General features: G+C 40.0%; 1 protein-coding gene across 1 annotated transcript in view; it reads left to right on the plus strand.

The window, feature by feature from the left end:
* SRBD1 (S1 RNA binding domain 1) overlaps window positions 1–21,280 on the plus strand; it is an 823,313-nt gene that overhangs the window by 105,787 nt on the left and 696,246 nt on the right. Inside the window, exons 7-8 of the mRNA XM_053712257.1 lie at window positions 18,867–18,984; window positions 19,083–19,221. Coding sequence (XP_053568232.1) covers window positions 18,867–18,984; window positions 19,083–19,221 — 257 coding nt within the window. The remainder of the gene's footprint in view (window positions 1–18,866; window positions 18,985–19,082; window positions 19,222–21,280) is intronic.

Here is a 21,280-nt window from a genome sequence, read left to right on the forward strand (position 1 = left end):
GATCTGGTATACTGACCTAGTGAAGGTGTCATCTCTGCCACCTTGGAGGTTACCTTTGAGGAAGGACCTTCTATCTAAGGGTCCATTCCTCCATCTCAATTACGTTTCTCTGAAGCTAACTGCTTGGAGATTGAACGCTTAGTTCTGTCTAAGCGTAGATTTTCTGGGTTGATCATGGAGACCATGATCCAGGCTCGCAAGACTGTTTATTGATAGTTTTTCTAAGGGTATGGTGTATATACCTTTCTTGGTGTGAATCATAGGGCTACTCTTGGAATAGGGTTAGGATTTTTAGAATTTGGTCTTTTCACCAGGAAGGTCTGTAGAAAGGATTGTCAGTCAGTTATCTGGAAGGGTCAGATTTCTGCTTTTTCCGGTGTCTGGCAGGTGTGCCAGATGTTCCATCTTTTTGACAGGCCCTGGTCAGTCTCAGGCCTGTGTTTAAGTTTGTTGCTCCTCCTTGGAGCCTTAACCTTGTTCTTAAAGCTTTGTAGCAGGCTCCGTTTGAGCCTTTGCATTCCATAGATTGTGTCATCTTCGATGGTTTTGTTTCTTGTTGCTTTCTCTTCTGCTCGGATTGTCTCGGAGCTCTCGGCTTTCCAGTGTAATTTGCCTTCCCTTATCTTTCATGCTAATAAGGCGGTTCTAAGTTGGATTTTCTTCATGAAGTGGTTTCGGAACTTGTTCCTTCTCTGTGTCCTAATCCTTCTTCTCATAAGGATCTTTTGCTGTGCAACTTGGATGTTGTGCATGCTCTAATATTCTTCCTACAGGTGACTAAGGATCTCCGCCAGTCCTCTTTCCTGTTTGTTTGTCTCTCAGGAAAGTGTAAGGGTCAGAAAGCTTCTACTACTTCTATTTCTCTTTGGTTGAGAAGTATAATTCGTTTTGCTTATGAGACTGCTGGTCAACATTCTCCTGAGAGAGTTAGAGCTCATTATACGAGGGCTGTCTCCTCTTCTCCGGCTTTCAAAGATGACGCTTCTGTGGAAGAAATTTGCAAGGCTGCAACTTGGTCCCCTCTGTGTAATTTTTCAATATTTTTCAAATTTGATTCTTCTGTCTCGTCTGAGGCTTATATTGGGAGATAGGTTCTTCAAGCGGTGGTGCCTTCTGTTTAGGTCTGCCTGTCTTGTTTTCCCTCCCTAGTCATTTGTGTCCTCTAGCTTGGGTATTGGTTCCCACTAGTAATTGATGACGTTGTGGACTCTCCATATCTTAGGAAAGAAAACAAAATTTTTTTCTTTCTTTGCAGATATGGAGAGATATTGAGAGTCCACAACCCCGCACTTAAATTTAAGACTGTTATCTTTTGTCTAAACCTGTTTGTAAATATATACATTATATTTTTTTTTTACCCCCGAACGCCCCCCCCCCGCGCACTGGGAAAAGTGTTATCTGTGGACTGTGTGTATATGTGTGTGTATATATATGTATGTGTATATATATATATATATATATATATATATATATATATACACAAGCATACATACATACACACATGCCTACATACATACACACACACACATGCCTACATATATATACATACAAACACATACACACACACACACACACAAATGCATACATACACACATACATACATGCATACATGCACACATATATGCACACACACATACATGACAACTAAACAATTCAGACAGCAGATACAATACATATATATTCTATTGACCTATTTCTTCTCTTGGTAACTTAAAAACGTTTCCCTCCTGAACTCTAGTAAAAAAAAACAAAACTCTGTTTTTCCTTCTTTTGAAAAATGTTTCCCTCCTGAACTCTAGTAAAATGATGTAAAAGTATGGAGGTGCTAGCTTGGTTATGCTGTTTTAGTGATATTTGACCAGCAGTCAACTTGCACACCCATATTACCAAGAGAGACAATATAAAGGTGGTAACAGTAAATTTGAGGACTTTTTATGAACATTACACTCCTGAAACAGTGAATCATAATGGAGGTGCTTGGTTATGGTTTTTTTCAGGATATAATTTGATCTGCAGTCAACTTGCACTGCACACACAAATTACAAACAACATGATATAATGTTGGTACAGTAAATTTCAGTAACAGTCAGTAAATTTGGGTATTTTTTTTTTATTTTTTACCTTATTACACACTAACACTCCTGAAATGCCACTGCCCAGATTAAGACCATCTCTATCTTCTGACTTCGTCACACGGACGTTCTTTCTGTGCCACTGCTGCTCCTTCCCCCACACTAGTTCTGCACAAACTCCGAGTCCACACAGCACCGGCTGGCTCCTCCCTCTTCCTCTCTAGTGAGTCTCCAGTCCTCCGGTCATGTTCCTTGTGCTGAGAAGGAACGTGAGTGACGTGACCTTGTTGGAACTGTTCTGGAGGAGGTGCAAAGCTGCGCCAGCATGCATGGGGTATTGAAGTGTTGCGTGGTGCTGCGTGTAGAGCCGGCACTAGACACTTGTTGTGGTGGGTGGGGTTTCCTTCCAAGTGTGAACACGGGTCGGGGAGGCGAGAGTTACCCTCAGTCATCATCTCACTCAAAATAAAAAAACGCCCAGAATAAAAAACAAGCAAAATTTAAAAAATATGTCACAATGTTGTCAGTCTGCCGCGGCACACCTGAGGATCTCTCACGGCACACTGGTTGAAAAACACTGTACTAAAGAGCCATACAAGATAATGAAGTGATTAGACCGATGTGTTATGTTTGGATCAATGGTATAAATGCAAGGCTAGAAAGATAAAAATGAATGTGATTAACATAGAGATGGTATTGTAATTATAATGATGTTATGAATTCCTAGAACAGAGGTATAGAGAGAAAAGATTAGGGCCCTCGAGACCAACCACTGATGTATCCCACAGATTAATCGGTACACAAAGATGAGTTTGTCAGAGAAGGAGAGACAGAATTTTATTGGAGAAATCTGAAGAAATTCAATCCAGGGCAGTCTTATCATAAGACTTGTTACCGAAACAATGTACTTTCCCTTAAAGGGACACTCAAGTCAAAATTAAACTTCATGATTCAGATAGAGCAGCATTTTTAAACACCTTTCCAATTTACTTCCATTAACAAAATGTGTACAGGCTTTTTATATTTACACTTTTTGAGTCACCAACTCCTACTGAGCATGTGCAAGAGTTCACAGCATATACATATATGCATTTGTGATTGGCTGATGGCTGTCACATGATACAGGGGGAGTGGAAATAGAGAAAACTTTGCAATTTATTTTACAAAAATCTACTGCTCATTTGCAGTTCAGACTAAGTGCTATTTCATTGTCTTCTTATCATGCATTTGTTGATTATGCAAATCTACAGTGTTGACTGGTCCTTTAATAAAACCTTTTTTATCCTGTTTCTTAAAAAGTAGTGCAAAATGGTATAATTTAACAGATTGGTTGGTATGATAGGTATCTGGAATAGTTTATTTAAATACTACAGCAACCACAACGATTTATTAGTTAAGAAACATCTTAAAGGGACATGAAACCCATAATTCTTCGTTCATGATTCAGATAGAGAATACAATTTTAAACAACATTCCAATTTACTTCTATTAACTAATTTGCATTGTTCTTTAGATATCCTTTGTTGAAGAAATAGCAACACACATGGGTGAGCCAATTACACAAGGCATCTATGTGCAGCCACCAATCAGCAGCTACTGAGCCTATTTAGATATGCTTTTTAACAAACGATATCAAAGGAATGAAGCAAATTAGATAATGGAAGTTGGAAAGTTGTTTAAAATTGCATGCTCTTTCTAAATCATGAAAGACAAAAAATTGCAGAGCATGCAATTTCAAGCAACTTTCTAATTTACTCCTATTATCATATAATAAAAGTAAAATAGAAAGAAAAATTCAAATTATATATTAATAATTTGAAAAAGCAAGGGATACAAATGAGCACACAGAGAGTCCTTTATAAAAAATATATTCCAATTGATTATTTCCCACACGCATTCAGTGAATTACTGTATTTGGCCAAGTCAGACAAAAGTAACCCAAGTTAAAAAGGAACAGACCAAAGGTTTATCAGTAATAAGGTGTTCACTGCCTAAGCATACGTATGCTGATAGAGACCTATAACAATGTTAGCACAAGATAGGTCAGGTAGACCTCAAAGACTAATGCAGCTCAAAATAACATATATTCACAGGTGCTGAGATAGTATACATCAAACCCAAAAACCTATAAATATAGCAACATAAACAGGTGCTTGCATATAAAGTCCGTATCACAGAATACGTGTCAGAAGTTCCAATATTGTGACTATATGTCAGTAATTATATCCAAAACAAAACAGGCAGAATTGACTTAACTTATGCGTCCAGCAAGTTTGTTACAGGAGCACCGCTCATGTGAGGCCTGTGCACTGGCGTCTGACGTCACAGGAAAGGAGTGGCCCAGCTGTCACGGGTATCCAATCCGCTCCTTGTATAGGAAATCCTTGACACGCAAAAGAGGTGTGTGCTGTATCGGCAACCAGATGAGAAGGGAAAGAACCAGGCTTCCCCCAGACTACTCAGCAAGTGCCGTAACTCTTACCAAGATGTATCTAAACACACCTCCCGCAGCTTGCCTTTGCTTACACTTGTTATAGCAGACAGTAGGGCTGTCTCTGCATCCAGCTGAGAAGGGAAGAAACCAGGCCTCCCCCAAACTGCTCAGTAAAAGCCACGGCTCTTACCAAGATGTACAGCAACTTGAACCACTATTAGACAGAGATCCGTAATGCTTGAGACGATCTCCATACACTTTACAGGATACTTCGCTCACATTAGTAGTAGCAAACTGTAGAGCAGATCAAAGCTTGCGAGTGTGGTTAGATATTTCTCTCTATCATTCAGCTCACCACCAATTAGGAGTAGATTAGGCAGGAATCCATTATATTCTGACATATGGTAGCATTAAAGCTAAAAGTCCGTAGTGCAACCAAGGAAAGTTCAAGAGAAACAGGAGTTAAGTCGACCTTACTCCTGTAGCAACACAAAAGTGTAGCAAACACAACATTACCAATGACCGTTTCACCCCCACAGCAAGTGTGTGTCACAGGGGTTCATCAGGGCATACTATAGTCCACACCGGACTTCCTCTTTTTGAAGGCTCACCTGAATTCCCCAGGTGTGCCAGTCACATGCTAAAATTACACTTCTTAAAGCTGTATTAACATGACTACCCTTTACTGAAAAATTAGTCAATAACATATTGACAGACATGAAAAGAAAGGAAACATTGATTTTGCTTAATTCCTTAGCAATACCACTGTTCCCAGCATATCTATTTGAACTAAGGTCACCTATATGGCATATACTCTATTTACAAAATTACAAAGATGATTAAATATCAAATTATAGGAAACTGGCATATTCAAGTTTATCATTGAGACCCGCTGGGTATCTAGTCCCTAACTTATAAATCCATTTGGTTTCTTTTTGCAACAAAACCTTCTCGTTATTTCCACCCCTACTGTTAGTAATACCTTTATCAATTACAATGAATTTCAACAAATCCACACTACCACTGTGGAAAGTACAAAAATGTCTTGCCACATTGGTATCTTTAGCATGTAGAATGTCATCTCTATGCTCCTGTACCCGGTCCTTTATGAGTCTTTTGGTTTTTCCCACGTAAAAGACCGGGCACGAGCAGCGAAGGAGATAAATTGCCCCCTCTGATTGGCAATTAAAGAAGAATTTGATATCAAAAGATATACCTTCTTGGGTAGAGAATTTCTTGGCGCTGTCCATGTGGGCACAGTAAACACAGTATACCTCTATCCTTTCTGAGCCAATCGGAATTCGAATGGCCTCTTGAAAATTGATTTTATACTAGCATGTCTCTAAGGCTCCGTGCTTTCCTGGCCGCCATTAGTGGTCTTTCGCCCACAATTTTTTTGACTTTATCATCCAACATTAGAATATGCCAGTTTTCATTCATTACCGATCTAATTCCATGCCATTGGTGATTAAATCTCGTAATGAATCTGATCTGGCTTTTCTCTGTATTCACCTTTTTGTTGTACAGAAGGACATCCCTTGGGGTCTTACGTGCCTTCCACAATGCTCTCTTAAGGCATTTATTAGAGTATCCTCTTTGGAGAAATCTACTTTTCATCAGATTTGCATGTATATCGAATTTTGCCAAAGATGAGCAGTTTCTCCTCAGACAGAGAAACTGTCCATATGGGATCCCTTTGATCAAATGGGAAGGATGACCACTTCCTGCATGTAAGATGCTATTACTGGCATTCTTTTTCCTTGAAATTCTCTGTAACAATTTTTAAGCCTTCTTTTTTGGTCGTAATATCAAGAAAATTTAACTCTTTACTACTTGTTTCTGATGTGAGGATGATGTTCCTGTTATTGTTATTAAGTAGCCGGACAAACTCATTAAATTCATCAATGGTTCCGTCCCAAAGGACAAGAACATCATCCACATATCTCACCCACATCAATATTTTCTCATTGAAAATTTCATTATGATATTCAAAAATGTCTGTTTCTCCAACATAGGTGTGTCCGGTCCACGGCGTCATCCTTACTTGTGGGATATTCTCCTCCCCAACAGGAAATGGCAAAGAGCCCAGCAAAGCTGGTCACATGATCCCTCCTAGGCTCCGCCTTCCCCAGTCATTCTCTTTGCCGTTGTACAGGCAACATCTCCACGGAGATGGCTTAGAGTTTTTTAGTGTTTAACTGTAGTTTTTATTATTCAATCAAGAGTTTGTTATTTTAAAATAGTGCTGGTATGTACTATTTACTCTGAAACAGAAAAGAGATGAAGATTTCTGTTTGTAAGAGGAAAATGATTTTAGCAACCGTTACTAAAATCGATGGCTGTTCCACACAGGACTGTTGAGAGGAATTAACTTCAGTTGGGGGAACGGTGAGCAGACTTTTGCTGCTTGAGGTATGACACATTCTAACAAGACGATGTATTGCTGGAAGCTGTCATTTTCCCTATGGGATCCGGTAAGCCATTTTTATTACAGAAAGAAAAAAAGGGCTTCACAAGGGCTTTCTAAGACTGTAGACATTTTCTGGGCTAAATCGATTTATATTTTATACTCCATAGCCTTGAGGAATTATTTTAATCTTGGGAATTATGTAAAATAACCGGCAGGCACTGTATTGGACACCTTATTCTCTAGGGGCTTTCCCTAATCATAGGCAGAGTCTCATTTTCGCGCCTGTATTGCGCACTTGTTTTTGAGAAGCATGACATGCAGATGCATGTGTGAGGAGCTCTGATACATAGAAAGGACTTTCTGAAGGCGTCATTTGGTATCGTATTCCCCTTTGGGCTTGGTTGGGTCTCAGCAAAGCAGATACCAGGGACTGTAAAGGGGTTAAATATAAAAACGGCTCCGGTTCCGTTATTTTAAGGGTTAAAGCTTCCAAATTTGGTGTGCAATACTTTTAAGGCTTTAAGACACTGTGGTGAAATTTTGGTGAATTTTGAACAATTCCTTCATACTTTTTCGCAATTGCAGTAATAAAGTGTGTTCAGTTTAAAATTTAAAGTGACAGTAACGGTTTATTTTAAAACGTTTTTTGTACTTTATCAAGTTTTTGCCTGTTTAACATGTCTGAACTACCAGATAGACTGTGTTCTGAATGTGGGGAAGCCAAGGTTCCTTCTCATTTTTAAATAGATGTGATTTATGTGACACAAAATTTAGAGAAAATGATGCCCAAGATGATTCCTCAAGTGAGGGGAGTAAGCATGGTACTGCATCATCCCCTCCTTTGTCTACACCAGTCTTGCTCACTCAGGAGGCCCCTAGTACATCTAGCGCGCCAATACTCCTTACTATGCAACAATTAACGGCTGTAATGGATAATTCTATCAAAAACATTTTAGCCAAAATGCCCACTTATCAGCGAAAGCGCGACTGCTCTGTTTTAGAAAATACTGAAGAGCATGAGGACGCTGATGATATTGGTTCTGAAGGGCCCCTACACCAGTCTGAGGGGGCCAGGGAGGTTTTGTCTGAGGGAGAAATTTCAGATTCAGGGAAAATTTCTCAACAAGCTGAACCTGATGTGATTACATTTAAATTTAAATTGGAACATCTCCGCGCTCTGCTTAAGGAGGTGTTATCCACTCTGGATGATTGTGAAAATTTGGTCATTCCAGAGAAACTATGTAAAATGGACAAGTTCCTAGAGGTCCCGGGGCCCCCCGAAGCTTTTCCTATACCCAAGCGGGTGGCGGACATTGTAAATAAAGAATGGGAAAGGCCCGGTATACCTTTCGTCCCTCCCCCCATATTTAAAAAATTGTTTCCTATGGTCGACCCCAGAAAGGACTTATGGCAGACAGTCCCCAAGGTCGAGGGGGCGGTTTCTACTCTAAACAAACGCACCACTATACCCATAGAAGATAGTTGTGCTTTCAAAGATCCTATGGATAAAAAATTAGAAGGTTTGCTTAAAAAGATGTTTGTTCAGCAAGGTTACCTTCTACAACCAATTTCATGCATTGTTCCTGTCACTACAGCCGCGTGTTTCTGGTTCGATGAGCTAGAAAAGGCGATCAATAATAATTCTTCTTCTTATGAGGAGATTATGGACAGAATTCGTGCTCTCAAATTGGCTAATTCTTTCACCCTAGACGCCACTTTGCAATTGGCTAGGTTAGCGGCGAAAAATTCTGGTTTTGCTATTGTGGCGCGCAGAGCGCTTTGGTTAAAATCTTGGTCAGCGGATGCGTCTTCCAAGAACAAATTGCTTAACATTCCTTTCAAGGGGAAAACGCTGTTTGGCCCTGACTTGAAAGAGATTATCTCTGATATCACTGGGGGCAAGGGCCACGCCCTTCCTCAGGATAGGTCTTTCAAGGCCAAAAATAAACCTAATTTTTGTCCCTTTCGCAGAAACGGACCAGCCCCAAGTGCTACGTCCTCTAAGCAAGAGGGTAATACTTCTCAAGCCAAGCCAGCCTGGAGACCAATGCAAGGCTGGAACAAAGGAAAGCAGGCCAAGAAACCTGCCACTGCTACCAAGACAGCATGAGATGTTGGCCCCCGATCCGGGACCGGATCTGGTGGGGGGCAGACTCTCTCTCTTCGCTCAGGCTTGGGCAAGAGATGTTCTGGATCCTTAGGCGCTAGAAATAGTCTCCCAAGGTTATCTTCTGGAATTCAAGGGGCTTCCCCCAAGGGGGAGGTTCCACAGGTCTCAATTGTCTTCAGACCACATAAAAAAACAGGCATTCTTACATTGTGTAGAAGACCTGTTAAAAATGGGAGTGATTCATCCTGTTCCATTAGGAGAACAAGGGATGGGAATCTACTCCAATCTGTTCGTAGTTCCCAAAAAAGAGGGAACATTCAGACCAATCTTAGATCTCAAGATCCTAAACAAGTTTCTCAAGGTTCCATCGTTCAAAATGGAAACCATTCAAACTATTCTTCCTTCCATCCAGGAAGGTCAATTCATGACCACGGTGGATTTAAAGGATGCGTATCTACATATTCCTATCCACAAGGAACATCATCGGTTCCTAAGGTTCGCATTCCTGGACAAGCATTACCAGTTTGTGGCACTTCCGTTCGGATTAGCCACTGCTCCAAGGATTTTCACAAAGGTACTAGGGTCCCTTCTAGCGGTGCTAAGACCAAGGGGCATTGCAGTAGTACCTTACTTGGACGACATTCTGATTCAAGCGTCGTCCCTTCCTCAAGCAAAGGCTCACACGGACATTGTCCTGGCCTTTCTCAGATCTCACGGGTGGAAAGTGAACGCAGAAAAAAGTTCTCTGTCTCCGTCAACAAGGGTTCCCTTCTTGGGAACAATAATAGACTCCTTGGAAATGAGGATTTTTCTGACAGAGGCCAGAAAATCAAAACTTCTGAACTCTTGTCAAATACTTCATTCTGTTCCTCTTCCTTCCATAGCGCAGTGCATGGAAGTAATAGGTTTGCTGGTAGCGGCAATGGACATAGTTCCTTTTGCACGCATTCATCTAAGACCATTACAACTGTGCATGCTCAGTCAGTGGAATGGGGACTATACAGACTTGTCTCCGACGATACAAGTAAATCAGAGGACCAGAGATTCACTCCGTTGGTGGCTGTCCCTGGACAACCTGTCACAGGGGATGAGCTTCCGCAGACCAGAGTGGGTCATTGTCACGACCGACGCCAGTCTGGTGGGCTGGGGCGCGGTCTGGGGACCCCTGAAAGCTCAGGGTCTTTGGTCTCGGGAAGAATCTCTTCTACCGATAAATATTCTGGAACTGAGAGCGATACTCAATGCTCTCAAGGCTTGGCCTCAGCTAGCAAAGGCCAAGTTCATACGGTTTCAATCAGACAACATGACGACTGTTGCGTACATCAACCATCAGGGGGGAACAAGGAGTTCCCTGGCGATGGAAGAAGTGACCAAAATCATTCAATGGGCGGAGACTCACTCCTGCCACTTGTCTGCAATCCACATCCCAGGAGTGGAAAATTGGGAAGCGGATTTTCTGAGTCGTCAGACATTTCATCCGGGGGAGTGGGAACTCCATCCGGAAATCTTTGCCCAAATCACTCAATTGTGGGGCATTCCAGACATGGATCTGATGGCCTCTCGTCAGAACTTCAAGGTTCCTTGCTACGGGTCCAGATCCAGGGATCCCAAGGCGACTCTAGTAGATGCACTAGTAGCACCTTGGACCTTCAAACTAGCTTATGTATTCCCGCCGTTTCCTCTCATCCCCAGGCTGGTAGCCAGGATCAATCAGGAGAGAGCATCGGTGATCTTGATAGCTCCTGCGTGGCCACGCAGGACTTGGTATGCAGACCTGGTGAATATGTCATCGGCTCCACCATGGAAGCTACCTTTGAGACGAGACCTTCTTGTTCAAGGTCCGTTCGAACATCCGAACCTGGTCTCACTCCAACTGACTGTTTGGAGATTGAACGCTTGATCTTATCAAAGCGAGGGTTCTCAGATTCTGTCATTGATACTCTTGTTCAGGCCAGAAAGCCTGTAACTAGAAAAATTTACCACAAAATATGGAAAAAATATATCTGTTGGTGTGAATCTAAAGGATTCCCTTGGGACAAGGTAAAAATTCCTAAGATTCTATCCTTCCTTCAAGAAGGTTTGGAGAAAGGATTATCTGCTAGTTCCTTGAAGGGACAGATTTCTGCCTTGTCTGTGTTACTTCACAAAAAACTGGCAGCTGTGCCAGATGTTCAAGCCTTTGTTCAGGCTCTGGTTAGAATCAAGCCTGTTTTCAAACCTTTGACTCCTCCTTGGAGTCTCAATTTAGTTCTTTCAGTTCTTCAGGGGGTTCCGTTTGAACCCTTACATTCCGTTGATATTAAGTTATTATCTTGGAAAGTTTTGTTTTTGGTTGCAATTTCTTCTGCTAGAAGAGTTTCAGAATTATCTGCTCTGCAGTGTTCTCCTCCTTATCTGGTGTTCCATGCAGATAAGGTGGTTTTACGTACTAAACCTGGTTTTCTTCCGAAAGTTGTTTCTAACAAAAACATTAACCAGGAGATAGTCGTGCCTTCTTTGTGTCCGAATCCAGTTTCAAAGAAGGAACGTTTGTTGCACAATTTGGATGTTGTTCGTGCTCTAAAATTCTATTTAGATGCTACAAAGGATTTTAGACAAACATCTTCCTTGTTTGTTGTTTATTCTGGTAAAAGGAGAGGTCAAAAAGCAACTTCTACCTCTCTCTCTTTTTGGATTAAAAGCATCATCAGATTGGCTTACGAGACTGCCGGACGGCAGCCTCCTGAAAGAATCACAGCTCATTCCACTAGGGCTGTGGCTTCCACATGGGCCTTCAAGAACGAGGCTTCTGTTGATCAGATATGTAGGGCAGCGACTTGGTCTTCACTGCACACTTTTACTAAATTTTACAAGTTTGATACTTTTGCTTCTTCTGAGGCTATTTTTGGGAGAAAGGTTTTGCAAGCCGTGGTGCCTTCCATCTAGGTGACCTGATTTGCTCCCTCCCTTCATCCGTGTCCTAAAGCTTTGGTATTGGTTCCCACAAGTAAGGATGACGCCGTGGACCGGACACACCTATGTTGGAGAAAACAGAATTTATGTTTACCTGATAAATTACTTTCTCCAACGGTGTGTCCGGTCCACGGCCCGCCCTGGTTTTTTAATCAGGTCTGATAATTTATTTTCTTTAACTACAGTCACCACGGTATCATATGGTTTCTCCTATGCAAATATTCCTCCTTTACGTCGGTCGAATGACTGGGGAAGGCGGAGCCTAGGAGGGATCATGTGACCAGCTTTGCTGGGCTCTTTGCCATTTCCTGTTGGGGAGGAGAATATCCCACAAGTAAGGATGACGCCGTGGACCGGACACACCGTTGGAGAAAGTAATTTATCAGGTAAACATAAATTCTGTTTTCCCAGGCTCCCAAATGGAGGCAGGCGTACGTAGGAGCACATACTGCCCCCATTGCTGTTCCTCGTATCTGTCTATAAATTTGACCATCAAATGTAAAAACATTATTGTGAAGGACAAATTCAAGTAGAGAGATCACAAATTCTGAATGTTCAGAAAAAAGGGGGCCTTTGGTGTCTAGGAAATTCCTAATAGCATGGAGACCTATTTTGTGGGGTATGGAGGAGAATAACCCCTCCACATCCAAAGAGGCTAAGAGTGTGTTTTCATTAACCACAACTCCATCCAGCTTTCTAAGAAGGTCAGATGTATCCTTCACGCATGAGGGTAATGTCAGGAGGAAGGGTCTCAAAAATGTATCCACGTATTCCCCGACGTTCTCTGTCATGCTGCCCAACCCAGAGACTATCGGTCTCCCTGGTGGGCATTTCAGATTCTTATGTACTTTCGGCAAGATATAGAATACAGGCATGACAGGGAACTCGGGGAACAAGAATTTAAACTACTTGAGATCAATTACTACCCTACTTTTTGCCTCGTTCAGCATCTTAAACAGTGAGTTCTGTATTTTTCCCAGGGGATTGTGATCAAGTTTGATATACTGATTTTTATCATTTAGTTGGCGCTTAGCTTCATTAACATAAAGCTGTTCGTCCAACAAAACTAAATTTCCGCCCTTATCTGCGGGCTTGATCACCAATCCCCTGGCCATACACAAGTCCTTTAGAGCTTTCCTCTCTCTAGGTTTCAGGTTATCATCTATTCGTTCAGTATTTAACAAATCAATGTCTTTCTCCATATTTTTCACGAATAGATTAACAGCCGGAACCAGAGAGAGGGAAGGCATATATGAGGATTTTGGTTTAAAAATGGGTTTGTCAAAATTAGAAGCTACAGAATTGTTAGGGGGTTCCTCATCATTATCTAAAAGCAAAGATTCCAAATCCATGAGAGCTTGTTGGTCATTTGGACCTAAATTGGCAGACTGTTTCGATTCCATCACTATAGATAAAACAATTTTTCTAGCAAAAAGATGTAAGTCTTTTTGTACCTCAAATTTGTCAATTGTAGCTGTTGGACAAAAGGAGAGGCCCTTTTTAAGTACTTCAATGTGAGCTAGGTTTAAAGGGAAGGAGGAGAGATTTATAACTTGCAGTTCGTCCTCAAATGGGTGATCTAATAACCCCTGCGTGTCCCTCTCCCCCTGAATCTCCCCCTGTTCTGGGTGAATTGATCCCCTCTCCCTCTGATCTGTCTTGTTTGATATCTCTTTTCTCTGGGGGGGGTCCCATAGGGATCTTTTCCTTTTTCCCCTTCTGTTCTTTCTCCTCCTTCTTTTTGGGCTATGCTTGCAGAGTTTTTTGACACCCCTAATTCACAGTCTGAAGCATCTGTTCCTGAGTCATATGTGCCTTTTTGGGACTTAAATATAGACCCTCCCATTTTTGTAATCATCTTGATCACGTCTATACTTTCTGAACTTCCTCATTTTAATATCAGATTTTAATTAAGATACATTCAGACTAGTTTCCCCATTTAGTTTCTTAAAATTCGGATCATTCTCAAATGAATTAACTTTCAATAAAGCCTTTTCAGCCTCAATTTTGACTTTCTCAAGTCTTTTGTTATTTCTTTTTATCATCATTTCCATCAAATCAAGGGAGGTTGAGGATAATTTTTCATTCCAATCCTCCACAAAGGAGTCACCTTCCTCATCCTCCCTTGTATTTGTCCCTGGATCTAATGACAAACGTAACCCTCTTGGGATGATCTTTTTGTCTACATAGTTTGCCAAACTTGCATTTTCTGCTTTAATTTTTAGTTGACGGTTTAGGAGGTACCTATATCTCCTAAAGGCACTAAAAATAGTTACATTTTCTTCCTCATTATCCTCCCCAGCTACATTATCATTCGCCAGGGAATCTTTCAATTCAGCTTCCCACAAGTCATCTGATAGAGTATAAGCCATAGTAATTGCTGGCCTAGCCAAATAACAGTGTTACTGGGAAATTATATTCAGGAGAAATAATCCTCTCCTGCAGTACTGACTTGGCCAAATACAGTAATTCACTGACGGCTAGATTTAGAGTTTGGCGTTAGCCGTCAAAACCAGCGTTAGAGGCTCCTAACGCTGGTTTTGGGCTACCGCTGGTATTTAGAGTCAGTCAGGAAAGGGTCTAACGCTCACTTTGCAGCCGCGACTTTTCCATACCGCAGATCCCCCTACGTCAATTGCGTATCCTATCTTTTCAATGGGATCTTTCTAACGCCGGTATTTAGAGTCGTGGCTGAAGTGAGCGTTAGAAATCTAACGACAAAACTCCAGCCGCAAAAAAAAGTCAGTAGTTAAGAGCTTTCTGGGCTAACGCCGGTTTATAAAGCTCTTAACTACTGTGCTCTAAAGTACACTAACACCCATAAACTACCTATGTACCCCTAAACCGAGGCCCCCCCACATCGCCGCCACTCGATTAAAATTTTTTAACCCCTAATCTGCCGACCGCACACGGCCGCAACATACGTTATCCCTATGTACCCCTAATCTGCTGCCCCTAATACCGCCGACCCCTATATTATATTTATTAACCCCTAATCTGCCACCCCCGCTATCGCTGACACCTGCATATTTTTTTTAACCCCTAATCTGCCGCTCCGTACACCGCTGCAACCTACATTATACCTATGTACCCCTAATCTGCTGCCCCTAACACAGCCGACCCCTATATTATATTTATTAACCCCTAATATGCCGCCCCCAACGTCGCCTCCACCTACCTACAATAATTAACCCCTAATCTGCCGACCGGACCACACCGCTACTATAATAAATGTATTAACCCCTAAAGCTAAGTCTAACCCTAACACTAACACCCCCCTAACTTAAATATAATTTAAATCTAACGAAATAAATTAACTCTTATTAAATAAATTATTCCTATTTAAAGCTAAATACTTACCTGTAAAATAAACCCTAATATAGCTACAATATATAACGAATAATTATATTGTAGCTATTTTAGGATTAATATTTATTTTACAGGCAACTTTGTATTTATTTTAACCAGGTACAATAGCTATTAAATAGTTAAGAACTATTTAATAGCTAAAATAGTTAAAATAATTACAAAATTACCTGTAAAATAAATCCTAACCTAAGTTACAATTAAACCTAACACTACACTATCAATAAATTAATTAAATACAATACCTACAAATAACTACAATTAAATAAACTAACTAAAGTACAAGAAATAAAAAAGAACTGTTACAAAAAATAAAAAAATATTTACAAACATTAGAAAAATATTACAACAATTTTAAACTAATTACACCTACTCTAAGCCCCCTAATAAAATAACAAAGACCCCCAAAATAAAAAAATGCCCTACCCTATTCTAAATTAAAAAAGTTCAAAGCTCTTTTACCTTACCAGCCCTGAAAAGGGCCATTTACGGGGCATGCCCCAAATAATTCAGCTCTTTTGCCTGTAAAAAAAACCATACAATACCCCCCCCAACATTACAACCCACCACCCACATACCCCTAATCTAACCCAAACCCCCCTTAAATAAACCTAACACTAAGCCCCTGAAGATCTTCCTACCTTATCTTCACCATGCCAGGTTCACCGATCCGTCCTTCTATCAGCCAATCGGAATTAAGGTAGGAAAATTCTGATTGGCTGATGGAATCAGCCAATCAGATTCAAGTTCAATCCGATTAGCTGATTGGATCAGCCAATCAGATTGAGCTCGCATTCTATTGGCTGATCGGAACAGCCAATAGAATGCGAGCTCAATCTGATTGGCTGATTGGATCAGCCAATCGGATTGAACTTGAATCTGATTGGCTGATTCCATCAGCCAATCAGAATTTTCCTACCTTAATTCCGATTGGCTGATAGAATCCTATCAGCCAATCGGAATTCGAGGGATGCCATCTTGGATGACGTCCCTTAAAGGAACCTTCATTCTTCAGTTGGACGTCGGAAGAAGAGGATGGATCCGCGACGGAGGTTTTCAAGATGGAGCCGTTCGTCATCGGATGAAGATAGAAGATGCCGCTTGGATCAAGATGGTTGCCGGTCCGGATCTCCTCTTCTTCCCGGATAGGATGAAGACTTTGGAGCCTCTTCTGGACCTCTTCAGCCGCCGCTTGATAGAAGACTTCAGCCGGATTATGGATCGCCAGCCCCCGCTTGGGCTTGTATGAAGACTTCGGAGGCTTGGATCAAGACTTCGGAGGACGGATCGGTGAACCTGGCATGGTGAAGATAAGGTAGGAAGATCTTCAGGGGCTTAGTGTTAGGTTTATTTAAGGGGGGTTTGGGTTAGATTAGGGGTATGTGGGTGGTCAGTTGTAATGTTGGGGGGGGGTATTGTATGTTTTTTTTTACAGGCAAAAGAGCTGAATTATTTGGGGCATGCCCCGCAAATGGCCCTTTTCAGGGCTGGTAAGGTAAAAGAGCTTTGAACTTTTTTAATTTAGAATAGGGTAGGGCATTTTTTTATTTTGGGGGTCTTTGTTATTTTATTAGGGGGCTTAGAGTAGGTGTAATTAGTTTAAAATTGTTGTAATATTTTTCTAATGTTTGTAAATATTTTTTTATTTTTTGTACTTTAGTTAGTTTATTTAATTGTATTTATTTGTAGGTATTGTATTTAATTAATTTATTGATAGTGTAGTGTTAGGTTTAATTGTAACTTAGGTTAGGATTTATTTTACAGGTAATTTTGTAATTATTTTAACTATTTTAGCTATTAAATAGTTATTAACTATTTAATAGCTATTGTACCTGGTTAAAATAAATACAAAGTTGCCTGTAAAATAAATATTAATCCTAAAATAGCTACAATTATAATTTTAATTTATATTGTAGCTATATTAGGGTTTATTTTACAGGTAAGTATTTAGCTTTAAATAGGAATAATTTATTTAATAAGAGTTAATTTATTTCGTTAGATTTAAATTATATTTAATTTAGGGGGGTGTTAGGGTTAGGGTTAGACTTAGCTTTAGGGGTTAATCCATTTATTAGAGTAGCGGCGAGATCCGGTCGGCAGATTAGGGGTTAATAATTGAAGTTAGGTGTCGGCGATGTTAGGGAGGGCAGATTAGGGGTTAATACTATTTCTTATAGGGTTATTGAGGCGGGAGTGAGGCGGATTAGGGGTTAATAACTTTATTATAGTAGCGGTGAGGTGCGGTTGGCAGATTAGGGGTTAATTATTGTAGGTAGCTGGCGGCGACGTTGTGGGGGGCAGATTAGGGGTTAATAAATATAATATAGGGGTCGGCGGTGTTAGGGGCAGCAGATTAGGGGTACATAGGGATAACGTAGCTTGCGGCGGTGTACGGAGCGGCAGATTAGGGGTTAATAATAAAATGCAGGGGTCAGCGATAGCGGCGGCGGCAGATTAGGGGTTAATAAGTGTAAACTTAGGGGTGTTTAGACTCGGGGTACATGTTAGAGTGTTAGGTGCAGACGTAGGAAGTGTTTCCCGATAGGAAACAATGGGGCTGCTTTTTTGCAGGTGTTAGGTTTTTTTTCAGCTCAAACGGCCCCATTGTTTCCTATGGGGGAATCGTGCACAAGCACGTTTTTTAAGCTGGCCGCGTCCGTAAGCACCGCTGGTATTGAGAGTTGCAGTTGCGGTAAATATGCTATACGCTCCTTTTTTGGAGCCTAACGCAGCCCTTCTGTGAACTCTAAATACCAGCGGTATTTAAAAGGTGCGGCCAGAAAAAAGCACGCGTAGCTAACGCACCCCTTCTAACGCAAAACTCTAAATCTAGGCGTGAATAATAAATTAGAATATATTTTTTATAAAGGACTCTCTGTGTGCTCATTTGTATCCCTTGCTTTTTCAAATTATTAATATATAATTTGAATTTTTCTTTCTATTTTACTTTTATTATATACATTTTTAAGGGTAGCACCAGAGTTTGACATTGACAGCAATATTACCTACTCTCTCATATTTTCATTGTTTTCAGTACTCCTATTATCAATTTGTCTTTGTTCTCTTGGTATCTTTATTTGTAAAACAACAGGAATGTAATCTTAGGAGCCAGCCCATTTTTGGTTCAACATCTGGATAGCGCTTGCTGATTGGTGGCTAAATGTAGCTGATCCAAAAATGGGTGGCTCCTAAGCTTACATTCCTGCTTTTTCAAATAAAGATACCAAGAGAACAAAGAAAAATTTATAATAGGAGTAAATTAGAAAGTTGCGCATAATTGCATGCTCTATCTTAACACAAAAGAAAAAATGTGGGTTTCATATCCTTTTAAGTTGATCGATTCTCTATATACACAGAATTTTCAAGCAAAGAGAATATGGCAAGCATAGTATAAAATAATTTGTTTTATTGCAATTTAAGTGTTTTTGCGTTTCTCACTTATTGTTGGATGTAAATCTTGCTGTTTACTTCGTAGGACATGATACTCTGAACATTACTCTGTGCCTTATTATTCCTATGTAGTTCCGTCGCCAAGAAAGCACATAATGTGATAGAAAAACTTAAGAAAGAAGGCAAACTTAATTCCTATGTCCACACAGCCATGTTAAACTGCAAAACAACGGATGAAATTGAGCATGTGGTTAGTAAAAATCTTTCTCTCCTTAAAGTGAACTATAAGAATTTGCTAATGTTGTTATTTGATAATAATTTATAATTATTTGGTTCTTTTTTTCACAGTATGCTCCATTCAAAACTGGAAGCAAAGGTACAAAAGCACAGAGAGCCAGACAGCTTGGACTCGAGCCTGCAGCAAAGGCTTTGATTGAAACGCCAACACAGCTAAACCTAGCAATGTATATTAACCAGACGATGAAAGGTAAATGTTTTAATATTGTTAAAAAGTGTAGGGTTTGTTTATAGCGCTGCGGAATCTGTTGGCGCTCTACAAATAACCGATAATAATAATAATAGGGTAATGAAAGATAATGCTACTAAATTCACTGTTGCCTACGTCACTTAATGAGTTGTATGATGAAAGTGGTACATAATTATATCAGTTATCTACAATTTAGCTCAAGACCGTTGTTTTATGGAGGAGCGAAGGTCTCAGACCAAACTCTCTCCCTATATCATAACCCTTTACCAGGATTATCTTGCAGTGGCGTGATAGTCTTCTTAGGAGCACCTCTAGCGTCTAGTGGGGCAGGTGTTTCTAGGCTGTTAGAAAGAGGCAGTATCCCTATATATTATATGTTAGCAAGTAAAGAAGGCGCCCTACAAAAAAGTTCCAAGCCCTTATCTAGGAACTAATACTATAATAAACACAGTTTACAAGAAAATTATAATAAATAGAAAAAGGTTACCTTCCCAGTCCCAAGACATTTTTTCAGCTGCTAAAAATCACAGCTAAGATAGTATTGTGTAGAATAAATGAAGCACAAGATGAATAAAAAATAAATGCAACCTTTACCTAGTAAAAACACATTATTCACAATAGTAAAGTTTCCACATCCAATATGACAATAATTATAACTGAGTGTCACAGCACCACTTGTGTCGGGGCAGTCCCTTAGACACTGCAGATATTATAGTAGTTTTATTGATAAGTCCCTTAATGTAAATATATCTGAATGTAATAAGGAAATGGTCACTGCTTGACATTACTTGCTATAATGGATTTTTTAGGCAAACCTATATAATGTTTGAGTACATAATTTAGGCTAGCCAACCTAAGGTCTAAGGAAGACTCTGATCCCCTACAGATCTTTTCTTGATGTCCAAATCCCACAGTACTTACCTTCCTCTCCCCATCTGCAGCACACAGATTGCTCTTAGGTAATTCCACTTATTTGTGTTTCCAATATATATGTTTCTGATGCTGTGTATGTGCTGGTTTGTGGTGCTTATCTTGCTAAAGAAATGCTAATGTAAATGTCATTTATGTACAAGGTTTTAGTTTTCTTTCCATGACTAGAATTTCAGATGTGGTCTGCAAGAGAAAAAAAATTGTGGCCTCTTCTTTGAAAAGTTTGGACATGCCTTATTGCCTTATATAAGCAAACATCACTTGGAGGTTCAGTTATCAGTCAGTAGGGGGCAGTGCTTGGCAATAAAATGAGATGATATAATACAATGCAAGACGAAATTGAGTTGAAATAAATATTTTTTTATTACATATTTCATGATAAAAACGCAAACATTGTTAATAACTCGTATATATTTGTGTCTTTCTTGTCTTTCTCTCTATAAGCCTTTCTGTCTATATCTCTATAGGTTTCGGTCTGTCTGTATACCTATATGTCTGTGATGCAGCTGGTAGTTTAAATACAATAAAATTAAAATAAAAATCCCAATATGATTAATGATTGTAAATAATTATATGTGCTGATGACTTATCAATGGATCTGATGAAATAATGTTTTTCATTATTTGAAGCTCTTTCTTAGAGGTAGAAAAATTACAAAATAGCATCAACAGTGTATATTGTATTACTAGGGCACAGTAGTAGTGTGGAATCTCCTAAGGTATTGAAGGGACATAAAACTCAAATTGAATTGCCCATAAATGTTTAATTATTTTAAAAATAAAAAATACTTTGTATTGTAATTGTTATTGTTTATTCTCCCCCATTTTTCTAACTCTGACAACTGTGTTTTTTCAAGTTCATTTAAAAGGTTGAACTGCTACACTCTACATAGTGATTGTTTGGTCATTGAAACTATTTTATTTCTGTATTTGAAGGACCATTAAACTCAGTCTTTCAGAAACCCATAAATGGCCAGATTATAAGTGGTTTATAGCGGTTGTTTGTGCACGTTGGAAGGAGCACTCGTATTACAAGTTGAAAGTAAATGCGAATGTGTGAGCGAACTCGCAATTTACGGTAGAGTGATTATCGCAACCTCAGAGCTCTGCTTAACTCTTATGCAGAGTGT

This window comes from Bombina bombina, chromosome 4 (assembly GCF_027579735.1).
Source record: "Bombina bombina isolate aBomBom1 chromosome 4, aBomBom1.pri, whole genome shotgun sequence".
NCBI classification, from domain to species: domain Eukaryota; kingdom Metazoa; phylum Chordata; class Amphibia; order Anura; family Bombinatoridae; genus Bombina; species Bombina bombina.